This window comes from Protobothrops mucrosquamatus, unplaced genomic scaffold, assembly GCF_001527695.2.
Source record: "Protobothrops mucrosquamatus isolate PMUCROS unplaced genomic scaffold, P.Mucros_1.0 scaffold129, whole genome shotgun sequence".
NCBI lineage: Eukaryota > Metazoa > Chordata > Lepidosauria > Squamata > Viperidae > Protobothrops > Protobothrops mucrosquamatus.
Window position 1 is genome coordinate 1627262 of NW_015386496.1, and position 24466 is coordinate 1651727.

The window sequence follows — 24466 nt, forward strand, 5'->3', positions numbered from 1 at the left end:
GAGATTGGAGCTCAACTATATTTGAGATAGGATATAAAATATAAGATCTGTTGCCATTGAAAAATGAATTTAACACGACAGGATTCCTCCTCCCTTATAGAAATCTAGGTGAAATTCTGAATGGTATTTCCCAGTGGGCCCTATTCACCAAGCAGAGCCCATTTTTTCTGTTTGGGGCACTATCTAAGCATGTGAGAGAAAGGAACACAGTGGGTGTGGGAGAATGAGTGCAAGTTGCTTGGATGTAGCCTCTGCATTTCATTCTTTCTTCAGTGGAAACTGGTCATGTGGGATTCTGCTGCTCATAGGTCTGTAATCACACACTTTTGGTTTAATGGATTTATAGTCAAAGACCAAAAGAAATCACACCTCCTTCGATCCATTCATTATCTCATTTAGGTTTCTTGGGACTTCCAGTATCTATCCTTTGGTTGTAAGCTGCTGCTGGTTAAAGAATAAATCAGTTTTGCAATCACCTATATCAGTGGTTCTCAACCTGTGGGTCGGGACCCCATTTGGGGTCGATCGACCATTTCACGGGGGTCGCCAAGCAAGGCTGTCCGCCATTTTTTTTGTCCGCCATTTTTTTTGTCCGCCATTTTTTTTCCCTTTTCCGGCGGGTGCCTTACCTCCCTTGGGCTGGGCCAGCTGGTGGTCGGCCTGCTCCGTCTCTGCCGCTTGCCAGCTACGCCTCGGCCGATGCAGGGGGTAGAACCACGCATGCGTGGCGCTCCTGGGCAGGGAAAGTCCTCGACTTACAACCGGTTGGGTAGTCCTCGACTTATGACTGGTTTAGTCCTCGACTTACGACCGGTTGGGGTTGCGGCATTAAAAAGGTTGAGAACCACTGTCCTATATTGAGGCAAAAACTCTTGTTTTGTATCATTTTCCCTTTTATATTTTCCTGTAATACTTAGAAAATATTTTTGTTTCTTCCATGATCAGGATCCAATCTCCTTTTCTTTCACTATCTCTAAATTTCCCATATTTTAAAACTAAATTCGGCAGCATTCCAACAAGGTGCCAATGGATGGATTGTTCAAAAAATAAAGAGCAATAATTTAGACGTAATTCAGATGTTAAAAGTAGAGATTTGAAGTGTAAGGAAGGTGAAAGAAAGTGAAAAAATTATTGTGCTACTGTGATTACCAATTGTTTTTCCTTACTGACTCGGGATAATGATCTAATGGCATTCTTTATTCATTTATTCACTTAATCTGTTTAATTCCAAAAAGTGCTTACAACTCCATTTCGTAGTGGTATTTAACACTAAGAGGAAATAAGTATTCCATGGCACATGTAAAGATAAAAATAGTTGGTTTTTTTACTTATTCTCCTTGATGGCACTGAAGTCCTTGTCCGACTCAACGACTCTGATTACATGTTTGTATTAGATTACCGAAGGGACGGTGCGCTGCCTCATTCTACCTCCAGATCCAGGCTTACTCTGCTGCTCCAATCACCCCCAGTAAAATTCCTCATCAGCCCAGAATTCTTCACTGTGCTGCATTCAAACCCTGTGAGTAGCACCCACAAATCAAGCTTGGGTATAGACCCTGGAGGAGTAGGATACATTTGCATTTTCAGTACCATATTTTTTGAATATTATAATAATGGCAAGTTGGACCTCCAACAAAATGAGTGTGTGCTGGTGCACACGAGCGCACATAAATATGTTTCATTTTAAAAATTACACAGCACCTTTGGTTCTAAAAGGCCACCCGGGATGGTTTACAAAATAAAATCCCATGCTTTGTTGAAATGTTTGGGTTGACGTTAGAGTTGTAGGAATATGGATCTGGGCTTTTTCTGTGGCTGCCTTTTTGCTTAGGAAACTATCCTAACAGAATGATCACAGTGGCTGTATCTGGCAAGCAGCTGAAAGAATGATCAGTGTTTGTTGATGGTCTGAAGGTGTAGTATGAGAAAGACAAATAGTAATTCTGTTATGAGAACTGAAATCCTCAGTGTGACACTCTGGGCTTTGGTATGTCTCTGGGGACTTGATATATACTCCTTCTCGCCTTTTTACTTTTTTAATTTGACTGACTGTTCCAGGTTTGGGAGTGGGGAATGGAATAAAATAGAAAATTAGTTTTTTGGGGAAAGTGTAGACTTGAATCAAATGGATTTGCACAACATGATATGTTTAACTTCAGAAGCATCGTAGCAATTGTTTTCAGTGTAAATTAAGAAAAAATATCTTCCATAAGCTTATCATCTTATTAGATGTCTTAGACTAAATGAGGAGCTTAAAGCTTTTAACTTTGCATTGTTGAAGCTCTGAAAACTGGTTCTCTCACTCTACTGCTAACACTGTATATCATCAGCGAGCAGATAATTTTGAAGGAATTGGAGTTTATGTTTATGTTAAGAGATGGCAAATTCCCTTGGCTTGTACTATACATTTTTCAAACTTATGAAGCCATTAAAATGTTAGTCTGAGAATCCGAAAATAACTTTTGATTTATTCTCCTTCCGCCAGAGTGCCTACAGAACGTTTACAAATAACACATGTCTAAAGCACATGATCACCAAAGTTCGACGAGATACCCATCATTTTGAGCGCTACCAGCATAATCGCGATTTAGTTGGCTTTTTGAACATGTTTGCCAACAAACAGCTAGAATTGCCACGGGGTTGGGAAATGAAGCACGATCATCAGGGCAAGGTAACAGATATAAAGAAGCAACTTTCAAAATAAACATATTGGTTTGTCTTAATCCGAATATTGATGAAATAAAAGCATGCATGCATACTTATTACACTATAAATGAAATTTTAAAAAATGCAATAATCTGAAGGTCTCTAAGTGCTGTACAAAAACAACAGTGACATAGTCAGTGAAACATACAACAAATGCAATAAAATGGAAACAACTTTAAATAACAGCGAAAACACTCATACCCGATAATAACAATTATGAAACAATTATGAAAAATCATACATTTATTCACAATGGAGTGCTTAATTTCTACAAAAGAGATGTTACAGTGGTTCCTAGCAGTGCTGTGTCTACATATTCAACCTGATTCAATTTATCCTTATACATTATTTTTATTCAAATTTAAGTTTAGCCTTAAGAACAGTTGTAATTTTTAATGATTAAAATTTAATTTGATGAGCTATAAAAGTTCTTGTACATGGTGTCACTAGAAGATAATATGATTTATTTGATTTACCAGGCTTATTTTCCATTCCATTCCTAGTGACTCAGAGTTTGTGACTTATAAACCTAAATGCAGTAATTGTGATGGAATGTGTCTATGAATGTATCTGCTGTGACAGACTACAGTGAAACACCAGTTTCCCAGGAGGGAGGGAGCACATTCCAAGGAAGAGGGAGGTGAGACAAGAGATGGCATAGTCCTGACCTGGATCATGGGATGAGGAAGAAATTTAGGATAATCACTCCCTAGAATCTCTTAGAGTATATATCAGTGATGGCGAACCTTTTAGAGGCCGAGTGCCCAAACTGCAACCCAAAACCCACTTATGCATTGTCGGGTGCCGGGTGGGTGTGGCCCATTGGCTGGGTGTGGCCCATTGGGTAAGTGTGGCCCATTGGGTGGGCGTGGCCCATTGGGTGGGCATGGCTGCCGTGGTAACGGCAGACTGGGTGGGACTAAAAAGTTCAATCAATCAATTCCAACTTTGCAAGATCTTTTTTTTCCCGCGAGAAGTTGAAATTGACTGATTGATTGAATTTTTGTTTTTTTCACACAGCGGTGGAGGCCTAAAGCGAAAAGGTTTTATAAAACCCAGCTGAAGGCCTAGGACTGGGGCGACGGCGCACGTGTCCACAGACAGGGCTCTTGAGTGCCACCTCTGGCACCTGTGCCATAGATTCGCCACCACTGGTATATATGTTAGGTTAGGGTAGTATAGGTTTAGTCTGGCAAGATTGTGTCTATATAGTGTATGCAAATAAACAACTGAATGTTGGCTGGATTGTTTCATGTCATTCTTGGGCTAGGTCTGAAAGCAATCCACTATAATATAAATAACAAAATATTACCATCAAGAAAGAAGGCCAAGCCCCAAGGAACAATCCAAATACAGGTAAAAACACTTCTGTGGGGCATGACAACTTATCAGACCTTGAAGCCTTTTTGAAAGAACAAAAGCTGAAGCTGATCTTATCTTCAGGGGAATGCTATTCCAGAGAGAAGGGGCAGGAAGTAAGAAAAGTATGTTAAATCTTTAGCAATGCTTCATGATTTTTTTCCCTTTGTGTAGTGATGCTTGTAAATTTGTGAACCCTTTTGAATTTTCAAAATTTCTGCATAAATATGACCTAAAACATAATTCATTCTTCACACAAATCCTACAACCAAATAAAGAGAGTGCAAATAAATAAATGAGTCGAAAACTCTTTTGTTTATTCATTGAAGAAAATGATCCAAAACTACATATTGGTGTGTAACAAAGATACGTGAACCTTTGCTGGTGTGCCCCTGCTTTGACATCAATAACTGGAATTAAATGTTTATGATAACTCTTCATCAATCTTGCACATCAGCTTGGAGGAATGTTAGCTCAATCTTTCCCACATAAGAATTTCAACTCAAGAAATGTGGGCGGACTTCCTTGCATGAACCTTTCTTCAGGTCCTTCCATAACATTTCTCTAGGACTAAAATCAGGACTTTTAACTTAGCTATTCCAAAACTTTAATTTTCTTCTGCTTTAACCATTCTTTAATCATATGATTTGTGTGTTTGGGTCATTGTCTTGCTGCATAACTCACTTTCCCTTGAGCTTCAGTTCATGATCAGATACTCTGACATTTTCTTGTAGAATCTGCTAGTCTGATTCAGAATTCATAGTTGCATCAATGATGGCAAAGCCATCCTAGGTCTGGAGACCACAAAACAGACCCAGATCATGATACTGCCACCACCATGTTTCACAGATGGGATATGCTGCCACCACCATGTTTCACAGATGGGATATGTTGGATTATGGTGTTTGCCTTTCACAAAACATAAAACTCATCATTCAAGCTCAAAAGTTCTATTTTGCTCTCACCCATTCATTGAACATTCTTCCAATAGTCTTCTGACTCATCCAGACAGTTTTGCAAAATGTGAAATATTTAGCAAAATATTCATTTTAGAGAGTAGTGGATTTCTCCTTGCAACCCTGCCATACACACCATTGTTGTTCAGTATTCTCCTGATGGTGCTGTCATGAAAACTGACTTTCATAAGAGTGCCTTTACTTCTTTAGATGTTACCTCAGGGATCTTTGAAATCTCCAAGAGTATTACACAGTTTGGTCTTTGTGTGATCTTGGTTAGTCGATTACTACTAGGGAAGATATCAGTGGTGCTGAATTGCCTTCATTTATATACAATTTGTCTGCCATTGGACTGGTAGAGTCCAAATTCTTTGGAAATAATTTTGTAACCTTGTCTAGTCTAGTGAGCATCATCAACTGCCTTTCTGAGATTCTCAGAAATCTCTTTTGTTCGAACTATGGCACACTTCTACATACTTGTGTTGTAAAGATCAGACTTTGATTGTGAATATCCAGCATTCTTTTTAAAATAAGACAAGACCTCACACACTCATACCTGATTATCATCCCATTGATTGAAATTTGACTGTAATATGTAGCTTTGGATCGTTTTCCTCAATAAATAAATGAACCAGTATAATGTTTTTAACTCATTTTTAAAATCAAGTTCTCTTTATCTAGTTTTAGGACTTTTATAGAGAAGAAGTCACATTTTAGATCATATTTATGTAGAACTAATGAACATTCAAAAGGGTTTACAAACTTTTAAGTACGACTGTAACTTGGTAAACGTTGAGCCTATCCCTTTGCTGTTCAACTTTTTTTATCAATTATATAGAGACATGAATTTATGAGATGTTTAACAAGTGCAGAGGGTACAAAGTTAGGATGTTTGGCTAATGATTTTGATGAAAAAGAGAAGATTCAGAAAGATCTAAAAAGAGTGAAGCAGTGGGCCAAATAGGGTTGAATTTAATAGGGAGGCATACATAATTCTGTCATACATACAGTACACACAGGCATACAGTAGGAGAACTGTGGGGCACAAGTATAGAATGGGGGTGATCTGGCTTGTAAGTAATATATGGGAAAAGAATCGATGTTTTTGTCTAATCACAAGTAAAATATAAGCCAGTTACGTGATGCAGTTGCTAAAAAAGCAAATGCTATCTTGGAGAACAATAGGGGAATGTCATCCAAGTCATGAGAAATAATTATTGCACTTCACTCTGTCCTAGTCAGACTCCTTTTGGAGTACTAAGTCCAATTCTGTGTACTACAGTTCAAAAATAACAATAGTGACTACTGGAGCAAGTGCAGAGGAAGGCTCCAAAGATACTGGAAATCAAATCCTATGACGTACAGTTGAAGGATCTGGCTATGTTTAGCCTAGAGACAGTCTGTGATTGTAGTCTCCAGTATCTGAAGGGTTAACACACACAAAAAGAAAGAGTGGACCTCTCTATTACCCCAGAGAAAGGACCAAAAGCAATAGGATAAAACTATAAGGAAGCAAGTTCAAGCTAGGCATTGGGAGGAGTTCCAGACTCTATAGGCAGTGATGGCGAACCTTTTAGAGACCGAGTGCCCAAACTGCAACCCAAAACCAACTTATGTATTGTTGGGTGCCGGGTGTGCATGGCCCATTGGGTGGGCGTGGCTGCAGTGGTAACAGCAGACTGGGTGGAACTAAAAAGTTCAATCAATCAATTCCAACTTTGCGAGATCTTTTTTTTCCCCACGAGAAGTTGAAATTGATTGATTGATTGATTGAGCCTTTTTTTTTTGCACACGGTGGCGGAGGCCTAAAGCGAAAAGGTTTTATAAAACCCAACTGAAGGCCTAGGGCTGGGGTGACAGCACGTGTGCCCACAGAGAGGGCTCTGCGTGCCACCTGTGGCACGCGTGCCATAGGTTCCCCACCACGGGTATAGGCTGTCAGCCAGTGGAAAAGTGAATTACCTGATGTGGTTCTCTTTCATTAAAGGTCTTGAAACAGAGCTGGATGGTTATCTGGCATTGATGAACTAGCAGATCCTGCACTGAGTGGATAGTTGGATTAGATAACCTCTATGACTTCTAATGCTTCTTCAAATTAGTCTGATTTTACTTCATTTAGCATTGCAATTATTTGTTTTGAGCTATTATCAGTTTTCTCCAGGATTAATTAGCATTCAGGGACTTTCATTTTTCTTTTCCAACTCTTTTGATGGCCACAACAGTATGTTGCAACTGGAGAAAGCATAATCTTGACCATACATGCTTTCATTATCAGTTTAATGTCACTGCACATTATTATAGTGCCTATAATTTACTTGAAACAGCGCTTCAGTTAGCCAACGTGGGTAAATGTGTATTTTGTCCAAACCAAAATACCCTGTTTCTCTTCCCAGCTACCATAAATATCCAAACTACACCCTTTTTCTGGTGGCCAGTGGGAATTTTAAAATTAGGCATGTATGCTCTCGCTTGTGCTCTCGCTTGTAGTATTCACCTTGATTCCTGACTGCAGTATCATCGTTCAGATTAGAACAGAGCTTTGAAGCTCCATTGATTTTTCTTTTCTCCAATGGTGCTTCAAAACAGGAATTCCATTACATAACAAAATGCTATTGCTTGGTCTCAAGCACGTGTGTATAATATGATTGTATTCATTTAGTGTAATCCCTAAGCTTCTTTACCGTTTGCTTAAGTATATGATATAAATAAATGCTGTATAGTTTGTTAAATTGCTGTGAAAGAATCAGTGTTATGCATAGGCAACACTATTCATTGGAAACCATTTGTTTTCCTACCTGACAAACATGCTGTCAAATTATGACTATGCTTTCAAATTATGTGTCGTCTGATTTGGGCTTCAGCTTATTAAGATTTTAGCCTTTGGGAGATTGCACTCATGCTACCTTATTTTAGATGGAAAAGATATCAGGCAGAGGTTCATAAACCAGTTAGGCTAGAGTATTTGAATTACACAAAACTGAACAGGACTGGAATGGTTTAAAATATCAAGCTTAATTGGGTTGATGACAAGAACAAGAAGAGAACTCCCAAGCTTTCAGCTAAAATAATTCACACAGTTCGCTAAAGTTAGCATCTGCATTGTAAACCTTTTATAGATATGGCTGGGTACACAGCAGGTCTCTAGTGTAGTTTTCTGAGATTTACAATTTGTTAAGCAAAAGCTTCATTAAAATATATGGCATCCTATCACATTCTGTTAAATCAGAAGAGCATGGGTAGACAAATAGTAGATCAGAGGGGTCAAAGCAGTAATACAGAGAACTAGTGTGCTTCTGACAGCCAATTTGGTGTCAGCAGTTAAAAGTGGTGGCAGGAAGTTTCTACTTTAAGAATTACAAGATTCTGTTAATGTAGCCTCACGATAAAATAGAATTAATTCATCCAGTCATGTTTCCTGTCTAGTTTATCTGAGAGGGGGTGACATCAATCTTGCAAGTTTGAAAAATGCAAAGTTCTCTCTGCCAATGTTAATTGCTTGATCCATTAGGGTGGATCCTTCCTAAGTTTCTTTCTCTCACAGTTAAGCCACTGGAGCCTTCTACCTCTCTTGTCTGATGGTTATGTAGGTAGCATCTCTTTCTTTGGTTCCCAAGGTTATCCACACATTCCACTACATCCAGGCAGTCATCAGGAGTCATCACTCACTCAAAGGCACCAATAAAAGAGAATGTGTTTCTAAGTTTGACTTTCAGACAAATTCCTGTGTCAATCTTGTAACACTTATCTGCTTTTCAATTTGTGTCTTGCTACCATATTGTGTTTCCAGCAATTACAGTGTAGTAAGAACAGCAATATAAATAGTTGAGGTATTTTTTTTGTGTTCCATGGTTGGTTTTGCTTCACTTACTTTGTTGTGATATGAAGACATTTGTTGGTCTTGCACATGTGGCATTTCACAATTATTTCTTTGTTTATAGAAACAGCTTATTTAATAAGCAATTGTACTATGGAATCTCTGCAGTCATTTTCATAGTAGAATTGGGTGATAAGTTTTGATTAAGCTGCCTTTAAATGTGCATTACCTTTGATGTGCAAAGATTTTAAATCACCTCCCCCCAATCAGTATGTATGGGGCTTTTTTGACAGTTTCAAGGGAAAACTGTGGGTGTAAAAATGCTTTATAAAATAGTACTCATTTGACAAAAACCCAATACGAGATAATACTTATACCAAAACAAATTGCCAGTGTTGTATTGCATCTTTCTTCTGTTCCCCTGAATCTATGCACACGTTCCTCCTTTCCAAATTGTAGTTTAGAGGATCTACAGAACAGAGTGGATAGAGAGAAAAATCTCTCTAATGGGGGATGTTGTTTTGTGAATCAGTCGTCATGGTTGGATTTAGCATCTTGGAAATAGACAAGAAAAAAAAACTGCAAACACAACAAGTCGAGAAAGTTCTTTTTTTTTTTTTAAGCCTCTTGAAAAGCACAGGTGGTTTAGTCTTTCGGTATAAGAAAATAACACATTGCTTATAGAGCCTAGTCATGTTTCAGTCTTTCAAGATGTAGAAATGATTGGAGGAAAAACAGTGGAGAAGAATCAGTAGTTCTTTGAGAGCTGATCATAGATAGAAAATTAGATAGATTATTGGAATATTGTCTCCACTAAATACCACAGTAGATAATATAGAAAATATTTGTACAATATGAGAGGAAACTTGTCACCCAACAAATTTACAATCAATATAAGATGAAGGGATGGCTAACTTGGGTGGTTTTAATATACAATTGGAAAGGTCATGAAAGACAGGTTTCTGAAGGCCTAAGTGCAGTGGTGGGATTTAGATATGTGAACAACCGGTTCTCTGTGTGGATGCTGCTTCCGGAAGTCCATTCTGGGCCTGGGCAACAAAAAATTAGCTACCGGTTCTGCCGAAGTGGTGTGAACTGGCTGAATCCCACCACTGGCTAAGTGTCTTGAAAAAACTTTCTGGATAAGGTAGCTGAGAAATTTCTACATCTTACAAAGTTATTGATCTTATATGGTATTTTTAAAACCTGCCTTTGGAACCCATTAATAAAGGAGGTTGGTAGAGTTGGAATACCCTGCTTAAGTTATACCAGTCATCAGTCTATAATCAAACATGCCATAGGAATTAATTGGGTTCTTTGTATTTCTATTCTTCTGTTCATGGTTGTAATCTTACTATGTATAAGAATTAAAATGAGAATATAAGAACATTATATTATAAACTATTTTTCTAATAGTTTTTTATTTTAAAAAGTAAGAGAAAAAAAGGGTAACAAACTTGTTTGTGAGAAGGGACCCTTTGGGAATTTTGAGAATACTAAGTGGCTCACAAAATGGCTGTTTGTTGGTTACAAAATGCTCGTGCTTTAGGAAGCAAACTAGCTTCTCAGGAAGCTCATATCATTTCTCTAAAATCATATGATACTAGAAGATGATGCACTGCTTTATATCAATTCAGCTTCCTTTTGGTTTATGTTTGTCAAATGAATCCTTTAAAAAAAAAGTTGGGCAGGGACCCTAGTAGGGCACCACTGTGAGTATGGGATATAGCTACCCCATCATTTATCATTCTTAACAATGAAGCCTGTCATTACAACTTGTATTACTTTTTTAAAATCTCTCTCTCTCTCTCTCTCTCTCTCTCTCTCTCTCTCTCTCTCTCTCTCTCTCTCTCTCTCTCTCTCTCTCTCTCTCTCTCTCTCTCTCTCTCTCCCTCTTTTCCTCCCTCCCACCTGTCTTCAAATGTTAGGTCTTCTCTTAACTCTAGTTTCTTGATATAATGAATGTATTTATCTATTCAATTTCTATGATAACATATAGGAGAATCTCTGTTTTTTAGAGCACTAGCTGTCTATACAATATTTATTATGTGTTAAGAACAAAAATCTTTGTGTCATAGTTTGGATCAAAACTTAGACCAGTGATTTCCTGTGTCTGCATTCAGTGATCTAACTGAAACTTACACTGAAAGATATGCAGCCTAAAATACCACAGTGAGCAAAGAGTAGTGAATAATGCTATTTTTTTTCCTTTGCTAGGCTTTTTTTGTTGACCACAATTCACGTACCACCACGTTCATTGACCCACGGCTTCCTTTGCAGAGCAGCAGACCAACTAGCGCTTTGGTTCACCGGCAGCATTTAACAAGGCAGCGCAGTCACAGTGCTGGTGAGGTAAGCTTGAATTGGCCCAAGTGTTTTATTAGATTTTTCATCATTGATTTCTATCTGCCATTGTTGGCATTTTCCATTGTTTTAAAAGCATACATTCGCCTACCCACCCCTTTCACAGAATGAATGCCCTCTTATTATAGGAAACATATAAGGGAAAAATTTAAATTTGCCATGATAAAATATGGATTATGAACATGAGAAAATGTTTGGTTTATGAATGAGCTGAGATTTCAATCCGGGCTTTCCACTATTTAATTTAAAGTTACAAACCATTACACACCACTGTTTCTCAAAGAAAACATATTATTTATTTATGAGATCAATTTTTAAATTGGTATTCATATATCCCCTTGCTACCCTATCTATCAAGCTGACCATCAATGGTGGCAAGCCAGTCAGACAAAGAAACACCTGTAAGAGTATCAGCTGAATGATTACACCTGAGAGATAGCCTATGGAGGCCTTACGCCATCAATACTGATTTGAAGACACCAGGTTTTGATCTCTACTTGATTGGTTGTCTCTTTGCTTTTCATAGAGATGCTGCAAGTTGAATCTAGACTTTTGGAGGCAAAGCATATTCAACCCATCCCAGATGCTGATAATGTATTTTATTTATTGTCTTGACTTCTGAACACTCCTAGTTTCTCCTTGGGCAATTTTCGATTAACTCCAAGACATCAGCTGTGTAGCGATGAACTATTCTAAGCCTGGTACTAGAACAAAGTACACAAATGTCAGAATTGCAAATTATTATCTATTGCATATGGTAGAAGATAAAGAAGACAAGAGCTCCCATTGCTCCTGGGTATATAGCAGGTTGTGTCAGGTTGTGACCTGAGTCAGCTCAATTCAGGTTGTGCCAGCTTGGCAAAGGAGTTTGAACTTTGGAATTATCTTTTACAAAAACTCTTTGTCACTTTCCTTTTATACCACCAGGGGGCCTTTGCCTGCAAATATATTCAAAGCAGTGTAAGCAATAGGCTGTTTGGAGCACTGCCGTAAAACAAGTACTATCATACAGAAAAGAGGCATACGTAGAAATTTGACCTGAGTTTTTCCCTTGCAATATCAAAAGACAGAATAATGTTAAATAAAAGGTAAAATCTCCATCAAATTAAGTTTGGTGATTTATATGATCATATTATATGAACTTAGTGGGTAAACATATGTGTTATGTTGGTATGCAAATGTTCCCCCCACCCACTTAATGTATTACAAATCAGAATGCCAAAGAGGAATGTATGTAGAAACACAACATTAAACAAAAAGCCAGTAATAATCTATAAGTTAATTTTATTTACATTGTGTTTCCCTTTCAAACAAAGTATAATGACAGTGACTATTTCTCCTCCTTTTAATGAAGTATGCTTATGCCCTATTTTGCCAATATATCAACAGCAGTTGAAGCAATTGATTCATCTGCTTCTTTATGTCTCTGAAATCTGTTGCATTGAGACAGATTTTATGGAAATAAAGCCAGCTGAGGGGGATGAAAGATAAAGAGAATTCACGTGAACATATGGAAGGAAAAATCTGTTGCATAATTGGAAACTGTTTATGCAGTGTTGCTCTTAACCATTACATTCAGTCATAAGTTTTTCCTTTCTTTATAAGAATTTTTGGAATCAAAGCCTGCAGTTGGGCTTATTTTTCAGCAATACTGATAGAAATCAAGGAATTTGAGTTAACAGTACTTGAATTTCAACTTCTTGGCATCAACTTCAGAAGGAGCTGTTCTTTTCCATTTCCAGGAAAAAGAGGTCTCCACTGAAAAATGGGGGACTTAGAGTAGTTCTCGGGTCAATTATAAAACTGGAATAATTTGAATTTGATCTAATTCAGAGAAGCAAAGTTTAATAGCTATACTATCTGTTTGGCAAAACATTGCTGGCATGTGCGATTCTCACGCTGAGAGAAAAGTGAGTGCTGTCAGCATAGAAAACAAATAGTAGNAAAAAAAACAACAACTGAGGAACCTCCAGTAAAGAGACCGACTAATTGGAGCCAGGAAATTGCAGAAGTGAAGCTGGTGTTCAACAAGGGGAAATTTGGGGTTGTTATTGCAAAGGGAAATGACGTTCATAGATAATTCACTTAGGCTTTCTATGTGCGTCCCAATACTTTAGTTGCATTAACCATTTCACCTTCACTACATTTAGTGAAATTTATACTCGTGAACTATTGGCAATTCCTTATGCATTTCATAAGCTGTGTTACCTGCAATGAAACATTGCGATGTTTCATTAAAATACCCCAGATCTTCAAACACGGCAGTGATGAGTTTATCTCCTTACTTTTATCACATATTTTTCAGGGATGAAATATGAGATTTCATACCAGCCACACTGAGATTTGGCAAATAGAATAATACAGTAACCCTCAGTCCAACTTCTGAAAAAGTTTTAAAATTGATATTGATAAAACTAATGCTAGAAGAGAGAATCCAGAATTAGTCAATCCCTGTTTTAGATCCCAAATATTTATACGTGTTCTCTATCTTGGAGAAATGTAAATAAAATATATGATTAGATTGAGGCTTACTCATACTTAGTGCAGATATGTTGAAATAGATATAACCTAACTTAGTAGAACAAATGTAATTCCATTTCTTTGGGTTTACTCAAGATGACTAGCAGTAGATATTTTATTATAAAATCATTTGGGTGGCAGTATTGAGGGTATTCATTTGCTCAATTTCATTTTAATTTAGGTAGAATTGATCCATTCCTGGATGATAATAATGATGAAAATAAATTTTAGAAAAGGACATAGTGGGGGCAAGGACTGAAATGCTATTGAAATTTGTCAGGTGATTTAATATGTTGTTTCTTCCTGTCTCATAGGTTAAATAAAAGTGTATAAAATCAGGCTTTCCAATATGTTTTTTTGTGTAATAATTGTGCACTGTAGTTGAAATTTTGGGTTAATTCAGAGATAATACTAATTGCTTTTGTTATTAATATGCATGTCTTTATTCTGTAAATATTATCCACAGGAAATTTCTGGCTCAATGGCCTAGAAATAGAGATGAGCACCTCCCCTTATAGTAGGGGTCCCCAAGCCCTGGCTGGGACCCACTACCGGGAGACAGCCTGTTGAGAACCGGGCAGCGGTAGCAGTGGGCAAGTGTGCACACCCACGCACAGCTCCATTTATGCGAGGAGTGGTCGTGTGTGCCCGCCACTTGCACAAATGGAGTTGCATGAGTGCGCTTGCCCACCATTCACGTGGAACCCTCCCTTCTCCCTCCTCCGCTGGTCTGTAAAGCTGGAAAAGTTGGAGACCACTGCCCTATATTCAGCAATGACTAGCGGAGTAAATCCGCAGGGATTCCTTTACCTTTATCTCCCCATTCAGCTCCTGTACACATTCCTACAATTGCTAGGATTTCATAAGGGTTTAGTTTACATAATATATTTAAAACTACAATTCTTCTTCTTGCTATCATTATGTCATAGGCCTACCTTTGGGAAAATCTAAAATATACTTCCTGATTCATTTTCATTGAATGAACTCATCAGTAATATAAGATAATTTTTATTTTTTTTATTTTTTAAATTTATTGGCCACCCATCTTACCATAGGGTAACTATGGGTGGTTTACAGTTACATATACAGTTAAAAACTTAAAAAAGACAGTGATAATTAGTAGCGTTACAACATGGAAAAGCCATGTTGTTCTTCAGAATAGAAATATTAGACTGCAGATTTACCTAATTTCTTGTAATTTGTACATTTATTTTTCTCTGGTTGTTTGTCTGAAAACTATTTTAATTTTAATCAGTGCCTCCTAGTTTACACGAAAGTCTGTATTATCAGCTTCTCCCATGTGAAAAACAGGAGAAAAGGTTGCGGTTTCTGTTCTAGAAAGCTTTTCGTTTGTCAAACATCCACCTTGCTTAGCAGATAAAAGTTTCTATGCTCTGTAACATTTCAAGGAAGGACGGGGCAAAAATTCTCAAATGAATAGTATATAAAATGTACAGGACGGTAAGAAGACTTCTGCGCACTAAAATATTTACGGTTTTATTTTTCAGGTGGGAGAAGACTCACGCCATTCAGGACCTCCAGTTTTGCCAAGGCCATCAAGTACATTCAATGCGGTCAGCAGGGCTCAGTACCAGGACATGGTGCCAGTGGGTAAGTCTTCATTTAGAGCAGGGGTAGTCAACCTTGGCTCTTTTATGACTCGTGGACTTCAACTCCCAGAATTCTGGGAGTTGAAGTCCACGAGTCATAAAAGAGCCAAGGTTGACTACCCCTGATTTAGAGCCTCCTGAAACGCAGTCTTTGCTTTTTATGTCATTGTGTTAAAGCATAAGGTTGTTTCTGCAAGCGCTCTTGTGTTGCTCAAAAAGAAAACACTTAGATGCTTCCTAACATTAAAAACAATAACTAAATGTAAATACAGGCAGTCCCCAGGCTAAGAATCTCTTACTTACAGACAACTCGAACTTACAAATGGGCTGCCTATTAATTTCGTGTTAAAAGCAGATTTAGGAATGATACTCATTCTTCACTTGGGACTTTAACAGGCATCACTAGTCTTAAATAAAAGTTTTTATAGACTTCAGATGAAATACTTCCAGGTCCATGTTGGCCTGGGGGAAACTCTCGGTATCAAATGTCATAATGGGAATAATAACTCTAAAAAGAGTATTCTTGTAATAAAACTGAAACTCAGGAATCTCTTGCTGATGATCATAATTGAAGCATCTTATTGGCTTGTTTTCCCCATTATTATTTCTTAGTTTGCCATGCAAATCCTATCCCATATGCTTCCCAGTTACCAGATATCCAGCATTTTGCAGGACATCCAAACACAAACCAATTTGCCATTTTAAAATGAGAGAACTAACATTTTCATTTTTTAAGTTCTGTAGGGTTGGGTTGTTGTTGTTTTTTTTAAAAAGCTGGTTATTTCAAATACATTGAATTATTGGTGATGGGTCAATATGAAAACCAGTTTAGGCTTTTTTTTTAAACCCCTTTGAACCATTTACAGGTAGTCCTCAACTTACAACAGTTCATTTAGTAACCATTCAAAGTTACAACATCACTGAAAAAAGTGAGTTATGACTATTTTTCCCACTTACGACAGTTATAGTATCCCCATGGTCACGTGATCAAAATCCAGACAGTTAGCAACTGGCTCACATTTATTATGGTTGCAGTGTCCCAGTATCATGTGATCACCTTTTGTGACTTTCTGACAAGCAAAGTCAACAGGGAAGCCAGCTTCACTTAACAGCTGTGTGACTAATTTAACAGCTGCAATGATTCACTTAACAACTGTATCAAGAAAGGTTGTAAAATGAGGCAAAACTCATTTAACAAATATCTTGCTTAGCAATATAAATTTTGGGTTCAATTATGGTCATACCGTGTAGTTGAACATCCAGGGATGCATCATCTAAAGCAGAGGTAGTCAACCTTGGCTCTTTTATGACTCGTGGACTTCAACTCCCAGAATTCCTGAGCCAGCTATGCTGGCTCTGGAATTCTGGGAATTGAAGTCCACGAGTCATAAAAGAGCCAAGGTTGACTATTCCTGATCTAAAGTGTAAACTGATGCAAATATGGATTTAGTAAACTTTAGCAAAAAGTTTCCCTGAAAAATTTTTCTCCTGAATTATCAGAGACTGACACTGTGTATTGTGTCTAACTTAAAAGGAAGTAAATCTTCTACTCTGCTCTTACATGTAATATTTAGCAAGGCAGGACACTGGCGTCACATATCTGAGCTATGAGTATCTCTACCGCTACACCACGTCATTGGTTTTTGCTTGTGTTAATAAGGGAAGTTCATACTGTGATTATATCATATAGCGTTGTGCCTTTTTTCAATATTATGAAGAAAGGGGAACAGGAAAAGAAGTCAGTGCTGTTGACAATAATTTAGCAAGCAGTTATTACTAGTGATTCTTATTTCTGTTCAGAGTTGTCCCATCTTAGTTAGCAGCATCTGATCATTAATTGTATGCCACAATACCCACTGAAAAGAAAAGCCAGTTTGGTGTGGTGGTTAAAACACCACAGGCTAGAAGCTGGAAAATTATGAGTTCTAGTTCTGCCTGAGGCATAAAACCAGCTAGCTAACCTTGAGCCAGTCATTCTCTCTCAGTCCTGGGAAGCAGGCAATGGCAAGCCACTTCTGAAAAACCTTGCTAAGAAGACAGCATAGACTAATCCAGGCAGTTGCCTGGAGTCAGCAATAACTTGAAGGCACAAAAAGGCAATCCAAACCAAACCAAATCCCACTGAAGCAATGAATCACACATTTTTAGAGCATTGGGGCTGCTGCAAGGAATCCCAGAAGGGTACAGTTCTCTTCTCAGTGCAGTACCGAAATCCAAATAAAAGCATCTCCAACAAAGGCTATCCAATTTCCTTGACGACAACTGGTGGGGGAGAACTCAGCATCTCCGTAGGTAACTGATTTCACTAACAGAATATTTTTTGAATAGATAACCTGGTTTGCACAAAGCTCTTCATTACAATGAGTCTAAAGGAGACTGTCCCTTGTTTTAAAATATGAATGTTCAGAAAAAACATAAGCATGCAAATATATTACAAATAGTAATTGATATTTGCTCGATGTGTAATTAACAGATATATATATATGCTTTATTTCTCAGTATTACTTTAATTTAGCCATACTGCTAAATTAGAGAATTTTGCAGTAATAATGGAAACGTTATAAATGTTATTTATAACATATGTTTTATTAGAAAAACTAAAAATAGGTTTCTTATTTTTCATACAGTCAGTACAGCAACCATTTATTTAGCTATCAAATTTGTTTTCAATGAGCTAAGTTACTTTGGCAACTGTTTGTATATTTGATGCTTACTTACACATGACAAAACCTATTGGCTTCAGGAATGGTGATTCATGGCTTTCAAGTACAGAAGCTAATTCACTGAGTTCAGCAGCTGTCACATTGTGGGAAGACACCCACAGCTAATTATTCTGATGGAATTGCTAGATGTTTGTTCAGCAGCATTGGTTTCTTGACAGTCACCACTGATTTAAACTTCTGTTGCTACCCATTTCTTCAGTGTTACATATGGTAATGCTTGCAATAGGCTACTCTGTTAAAAATTCAGCTATGAAACAAGGACTGTGCCTCTTCCTCAGAATAATTTTTAGAATTTGTAATCTAATTCACAATATTTTTATTACTGGCTTTAATGATGAGGGGAAGAGAACGGGGTGGTCACAAGCCCTAATCATGTGATGTCTTGCTTAAAGACCATAGGTGATTTGTCAGAACTGGGATTGCCAGTACTGTATTGCTATAACTAAGTAGGATAGTCACGTGATGTTTCACTATATGACTTGGTATCTTAATGACAGTGTTACTGATCCCAATTAGGGACATTAAGCAAGGATTATCTGTACTTGAATAATTATTATCCTAGAAGATATAAATAATTTCAGAATTATATTGATGGGATTAACAAAATGGCTGAAATATAATAAAATTTAAGAAACTCAAATATAAATTCTTCACTTAGGAAAAAGAAATCAAATCAGATAAGTATGTAGACCCAATTTATTCTGCATTGATTGGACTTGGGCAAATTAAAATGGATTCAGAGGCAGGCAATGAAAATAATGAGACAATTGGAAACTAATGGAAGCTAATTCTACTATGAGTCAAATTCAGAGAATTGGTTATATTTAGTGTTTAGAAGACAAGTTTTATAGAGAATATAATGGCTCTCTACAAGTACTTAAATTTTGTCACACAGAAAAAACTCGTAATCTTGTTTTCTGTCATTCCAGTTTGTAGGACACCGAATAATGGTTTTTAAGTTATAGAAAAATATATTCCAGATAAAATTAACAAGAACAATATACCCAAGTAAGATTATAGGTTCTTCTTTGTGAGAAATGACCAACGCAAACCTGGAAAAGTACTTGTTATAGATCTTTAAACTAAATCCTGGCATCAAACTAGTATTGGATTCCATGCTCAAGTATTATATTTTGTTCACTTTTTTTCTTTTTCAATTAATTTGTAAGCTCTTATAGTACTGTGATCTGGACAAGTCTGCTTCTTTTTTTAATAATAGAGTTTGTTTTTCTTTAGTCAAAATTATCTAAGTTTTTTTAATTTGACTTTTTAATTGCCAGAAAGGCAGAACAGGCTGTGAAAGGAGTATTCTTTCCTTCATACTGGATTAAAGAAATAGGTGCCATATAAGGTACCTTATAAAGGGTGGTGGCTCCCCCAAACAGGGCATAGGACCAGAATTTGAAGACCTAGATGGCATCTAGAATAGAATTGGGATCTCCGAAGAAATAATAGACCAACCCCGTAGACTGGAAACCAGAGATCTTTTTGCTGGGTATTTTAAACAGAAAATATAGTAAAGAAATACGGTACTTAATTCTACATATAACAACGGCAGCAGGAATAGCATACGCACAGTTCTGGAAAAATGAGAATATACCATCAGAGGAAGAAGTGATAAGAAAAATCCTGGACTGTGCTGAGATGGACAAATTAAAAAAAGAGATAAAAGAAAAGGAAGACACAGAGTACTATCTAATATGGAACAAGTGGTATGACTGGTTGGAGACTAGAAATAATAGAGGAGAATAAATGTGGAAAGGTCAAAAGTGAAAAATGTGTGTATGATAATGTATAGTAATAATAATATGTATTATTCTTAGTATGAAGTATAGTATGAAGGAAGAAAAATGCAAATAAGAAACAACGGGGCAACAAGGACAAATATTCTAAAGAAGAATAAGGGGGGAAATGTAAATAATAGAAGATTACTGTTACGAAATCACTGTTAAAAAAAAGGGAGGAGTATATACTGTGTGTGTATGTGTGTAATGTTTTGTTTTGTTTTGTTGGTTTTAAAAAATAAAAAAATATTAAAAAAAAAAAAGAATTGGGATCTCCAGTGGTTTGCAGTATCACTGCAGCATAACAGGTGTACAAGCCCAAGAAAAAACACACTAGCTTAACATGTTTTGATAGGCACCACATAAATTGCTATATACATTTTGAATGTCTCTTTTCATCCTTAATAAAGATCCCTTCTTCTGGAAAAAACATCAATTTCTAAAGGATAAAACTTGTAGCTTTGTTTCCTGAAGAAAAATGACTATTGTTTTTCAACATGTCCTCTTTATTGAATTTTTCAGCTTACAATGACAAGATTGTTGCTTTTCTGCGGCAACCCAATATCTTTGAAATTCTCCAAGAGCGACAGCCAGATCTCACAAGAAATCATTCACTCAGGTGACCAGAATAATGACATTTTTTTCTTACCAGAGATGTTTTAAGTTTAAGGTATAAGCACAATATAACAAGTTCACATTCTCCTTAAAAAAATCAGTGCAGTGTAGAGAAAAAAAACCCCAAACCTATAAGAATTCGTAAAAGTAATGAAAAATCCTGTGGGACTTTCACAATTAACAAACTTACGTAGTATGTATTTGTTAACTAGAGCCCACTTCAGGAATTCTTTTCTACTCCATAAATGTTTTGAAATCATACATTTGTTATTCTTTAAGATGGCACAAACCGTGCTGGTTTGTTATAACTGATTAATAGAGTTTATATCTGTATTTTCTTTGCTTAAAGAACTGCTTCAGCTCTTGGACTAGGTCAGTGATGGTGAACCTTTTAGACACCGCTCCCTGCCCTGCCCCCACTCTGCATCCCACCCACCTGTAGGGCCACCTACTGCCTCCACAACCCGCTGCAGCAGATTGCCCAGGTGTCCCTGCAGCACCATGGTGGCCACGACCTCCGCTTGCGCCCCGCAGCATCATCTGCATGCGACGGGACACAAGGGAGGAGTCTTGTCCCCGCCGCTCAGCTGCCATGTCCTTGGCTGCGCTGCTCTGTGTGGGCCATGCCCAGGGGCAACTCTCCGGGGGGACTGCTGGTGAGGAGGGGGCCATGGGGGGAGGCGGGGCTGGGGTGATGGTGCATGTGCCCACAGAGAAGGCTCTGCATGCTGCCTCTGGCACGCGTGTCATAGGTTCGCCCCCACTGTACTAGGTAAAACATTCAAAAGGATACATCTGAAGATAGTTACTTTTATAGATGAAAACTGGTGCTACCATGTTTTCCTGAAAATAAGACCCACCCCGAAAATAAGCCCTAGCCTGATTTTTTGGGATAGGCCTAATTTAAGCCCTACCCCAAAAATAAGCCCAGGTGGGCGTGGCCAGCACAAGCGGCGGCGAGCACGTGGAGGCTGACGGCATCCGGCAGCAGCCACAGCTTGCCGGCCCCTTGACACAGTGCAGGTAAGTCTGAGTGCAGAGGCAGAGGTGAGGGGAAGGCAAGCGATTTGGATACATCGCTCACTTTTTGTCCAGAGGGAGACTGGAAGTTTTGTCTGCTTGCAAATGGGGCACTTGGGAACGGAGCAATTAGCTCCGTTCCCAAGCCCCCCACTTTGTCCCAAGCAGACAAAGCTTCCAATCTCCCTCTGGGTGAAAAGTGTTTGGGTACCTATGAGGCATTTGGAAACAGAGCGCTCCATTTCCAAATGCCTCAAAAGTTCCCAAACGCTTTTCACCCAGACAGAGAAATGACAGAGACTGGAAGCTTCGTCTGCTTGCAAATGGGACGCTTGGGAATGGGGCTAATTGCTCCGTTCCCAAGCGCCCCATTTGCAAGCAGACGAAGCTTCCAGTCTCCCTCTGGGCAAAAAGTGTTTGGGCATCTAAGGGGCACTTGGGGCAGCTCCACCCCATCCTCCACCTGCCTTGCCTCGTGGCAGCAGCACGGCACAGCGAGCCATGCGGCTTCCAAGTGGTCACAAGCAGCTGCAGAAGTGGGCCGGTGGCCACGTGGGCTCCTGCTGGATGGGGCTTTTGGTGCCACCAGCGCGAGGCGAGGCATGTGTCGGGAAAAAAAATACGACATTTCCCCGAAAATAAGACCCACTGCTTCTTTTGGAGGCAAAAACACGGTATTCGGGGAAACACGGTATTTGGTAGACACAGAAACCTGAATGACTAATATGATTTTGCAGAATATTTCTTTGTGTCTTTTACTTCATACCCTGTTTAGGAAACTAATAGGGTTCTCTTTACGTTGATAGGATGAGGAGAATCCATGTATTTATTTTTAATGGTTTTAGAACAACAGTGTTTTTCTCTAAAGCTTGTGCTACTCCTTGGAATTCCTTTGGGGAATATTTAACACTACCTTGAATTACTTGGAATTCGTTACCTTGGAATTCATTCGGGGAATATTTAACATTACCTTGAATTATTTATTTTCATTGATAAGGTACGTGAAGCAGTTTGAGTAGAGAAGTTAGGCAAACAGAAAATAACAGTATTTAGAAAGTATTAATGAGGGTCTCTGGTGTTAATAGAGGGGAGCTCGCTGAAGAATTCTTCTATTTTGAGAGCATGGTATAATGAATAATAATGTGCCTAAAATAATTTAGAGGCCTGTTTGATATGTCCCAGGGGTTTTATTTACTGCCTTGACATGCATAGTGCTTGATACAAACAGGGAGAAGATCCAGTTTATTCGGACTGAAGGAACACCAGGGCTGGTGCGGTTATCCAGCGATGCAGATCTTGTTATGTTATTAAGGTAATGGATACTTATTGCAGTATCTGCAATATATTTACTTTAGCAATTTTTACACTTTGATAATTGTCATCGGTCCATTTTATCTAATGTTAGTTTTTCCTTTTATGCATAATTATGGGATTTTGTGGTGTGGTTTTTTTTAAAGAGCATTTCTATATTTGTACATCAGAAGGCTCAGATAGACTTTATCCCCAATCCCCTAAGATGTTAGTATCATTTCTGTAGTTCATGCATTTTTCTCAGAATGACACTTTACTGGAGCCTCCCCGCCCCCACATCCTTCCCTCACTCTGCGCAGTATACAGCATTATAAACTGGAGTATTACAACGCTGATCTACATGTTTTTCTGCCCTGTAGCTCTTCTGTGTGTGTTTTAACTTGTAACATATTGTTATCATTTGTGTTTTTAAAAAGGGAGAGGGGTGATGTAGAGATGTTGCTTTCAGCTTTTCTGCCTTGCATATTAATTGGAGCCAAGCTGGAGCATATCCGAGCACACTTGCTCATTCATAACTCTCACGGGCTTAGACTTACTCTGCCACGAAAACCCACCCACTGTGTAATGTTGCCTCTGATATACTGCGGGGGTGCGCTTGAAGAAATTTCATGCCACTGCACAGTGTGTTGCTTGTATTCAAACTCTTGCATAATACTGTTCTTTAGGTTTTTTTTTCCTATGTTCATTTCAAACAAGACATTTGTTTTGTTTTGAAAGTTATTCTTTTTATAGCAATTCTGGGAATATTCGTCTGTCAGGAAATACATTCCTCAATGGACCTGTCATTTTTATGGCTCTGAAGGATAATTATGTCAGAAGCATTAATTGTATTATTTTAACATATTCTCTTGAAGGCTTATGAATAATATATCATCAAGATAAACCAGGGCTGATTTGATAGACCACTCAATGTGTTTCTCATCTTTAAAAATGTATTATGATGGATGTTTTTTAAAATATCAATTCCTTTCGGACCTGTGCAGTGTTTCTTTATTTCTACACGTATTTGCAAATGGAGAAAATATATTCTCCACTACTTCATTAAATATTGCCTTCAAGCTAAATTGTAAAACAGTTTGTCTCATGGAAAGAAGGCAATGCCTCTCAAAATCTTTTGTTTACGTTCTGTCATAATAGCCCATTGTTTTTATTAACATTAAACAAAGTGACAATCTGGGAACCTCTGAGAACTCCATTCATGACACATTTCCACTAGCTGAAGAAAGCAGTTTGGTGGTTTTCACTGTTTCCTTTCTTTTCTGCTCCAAAGCGTTTTGAAATAGCTACTGCAAGATTATAGCTCCAGTTCAGGGAACTCTTGGGGAGAAGTGGACAAAATAGTTTTCTCCCAACAGATGCCTCAGCTGGATCAAAGGCTTTCCGTGAATGAGAATGGCCTTCCATTCAAAGCAGGGCAATTTAGCATCGGAGCAACAAAGTCTGAATGCCATATTTCATCCTAGAAATGCAACTGAAGTAAAAAGCATTTGGAAAATCTTGCAAGATAGAAACAGTTCCATTGGAATGTTCAGTTCCATTGGAAAATATTTGCAGTAAGCAATCAAAGGAGCAGTGCCTTACTTAGCAAAAGAGGGGGGAAAATTGTGCTATATGCAAAGTAAGAGAGAGCCTTGCTTTTTAGGACTGGATTATTTTTTCCACACCTTCATCCCCCCCCCCCCCC

General features: G+C 38.0%; 1 protein-coding gene across 1 annotated transcript in view; it reads left to right on the top strand.

Annotated features, from left to right (window-relative positions):
• Positions 1-24466, top strand: part of HECW2 (HECT, C2 and WW domain containing E3 ubiquitin protein ligase 2) — a 116824-nt gene that overhangs the window by 63800 nt on the left and 28558 nt on the right. The window contains exons 11-17 of the mRNA XM_015813025.1: positions 101-123; positions 1395-1519; positions 2486-2671; positions 11053-11187; positions 15228-15330; positions 20359-20455; positions 22700-22783. Coding sequence (XP_015668511.1) covers positions 101-123; positions 1395-1519; positions 2486-2671; positions 11053-11187; positions 15228-15330; positions 20359-20455; positions 22700-22783 — 753 coding nt within the window. The remainder of the gene's footprint in view (positions 1-100; positions 124-1394; positions 1520-2485; positions 2672-11052; positions 11188-15227; positions 15331-20358; positions 20456-22699; positions 22784-24466) is intronic.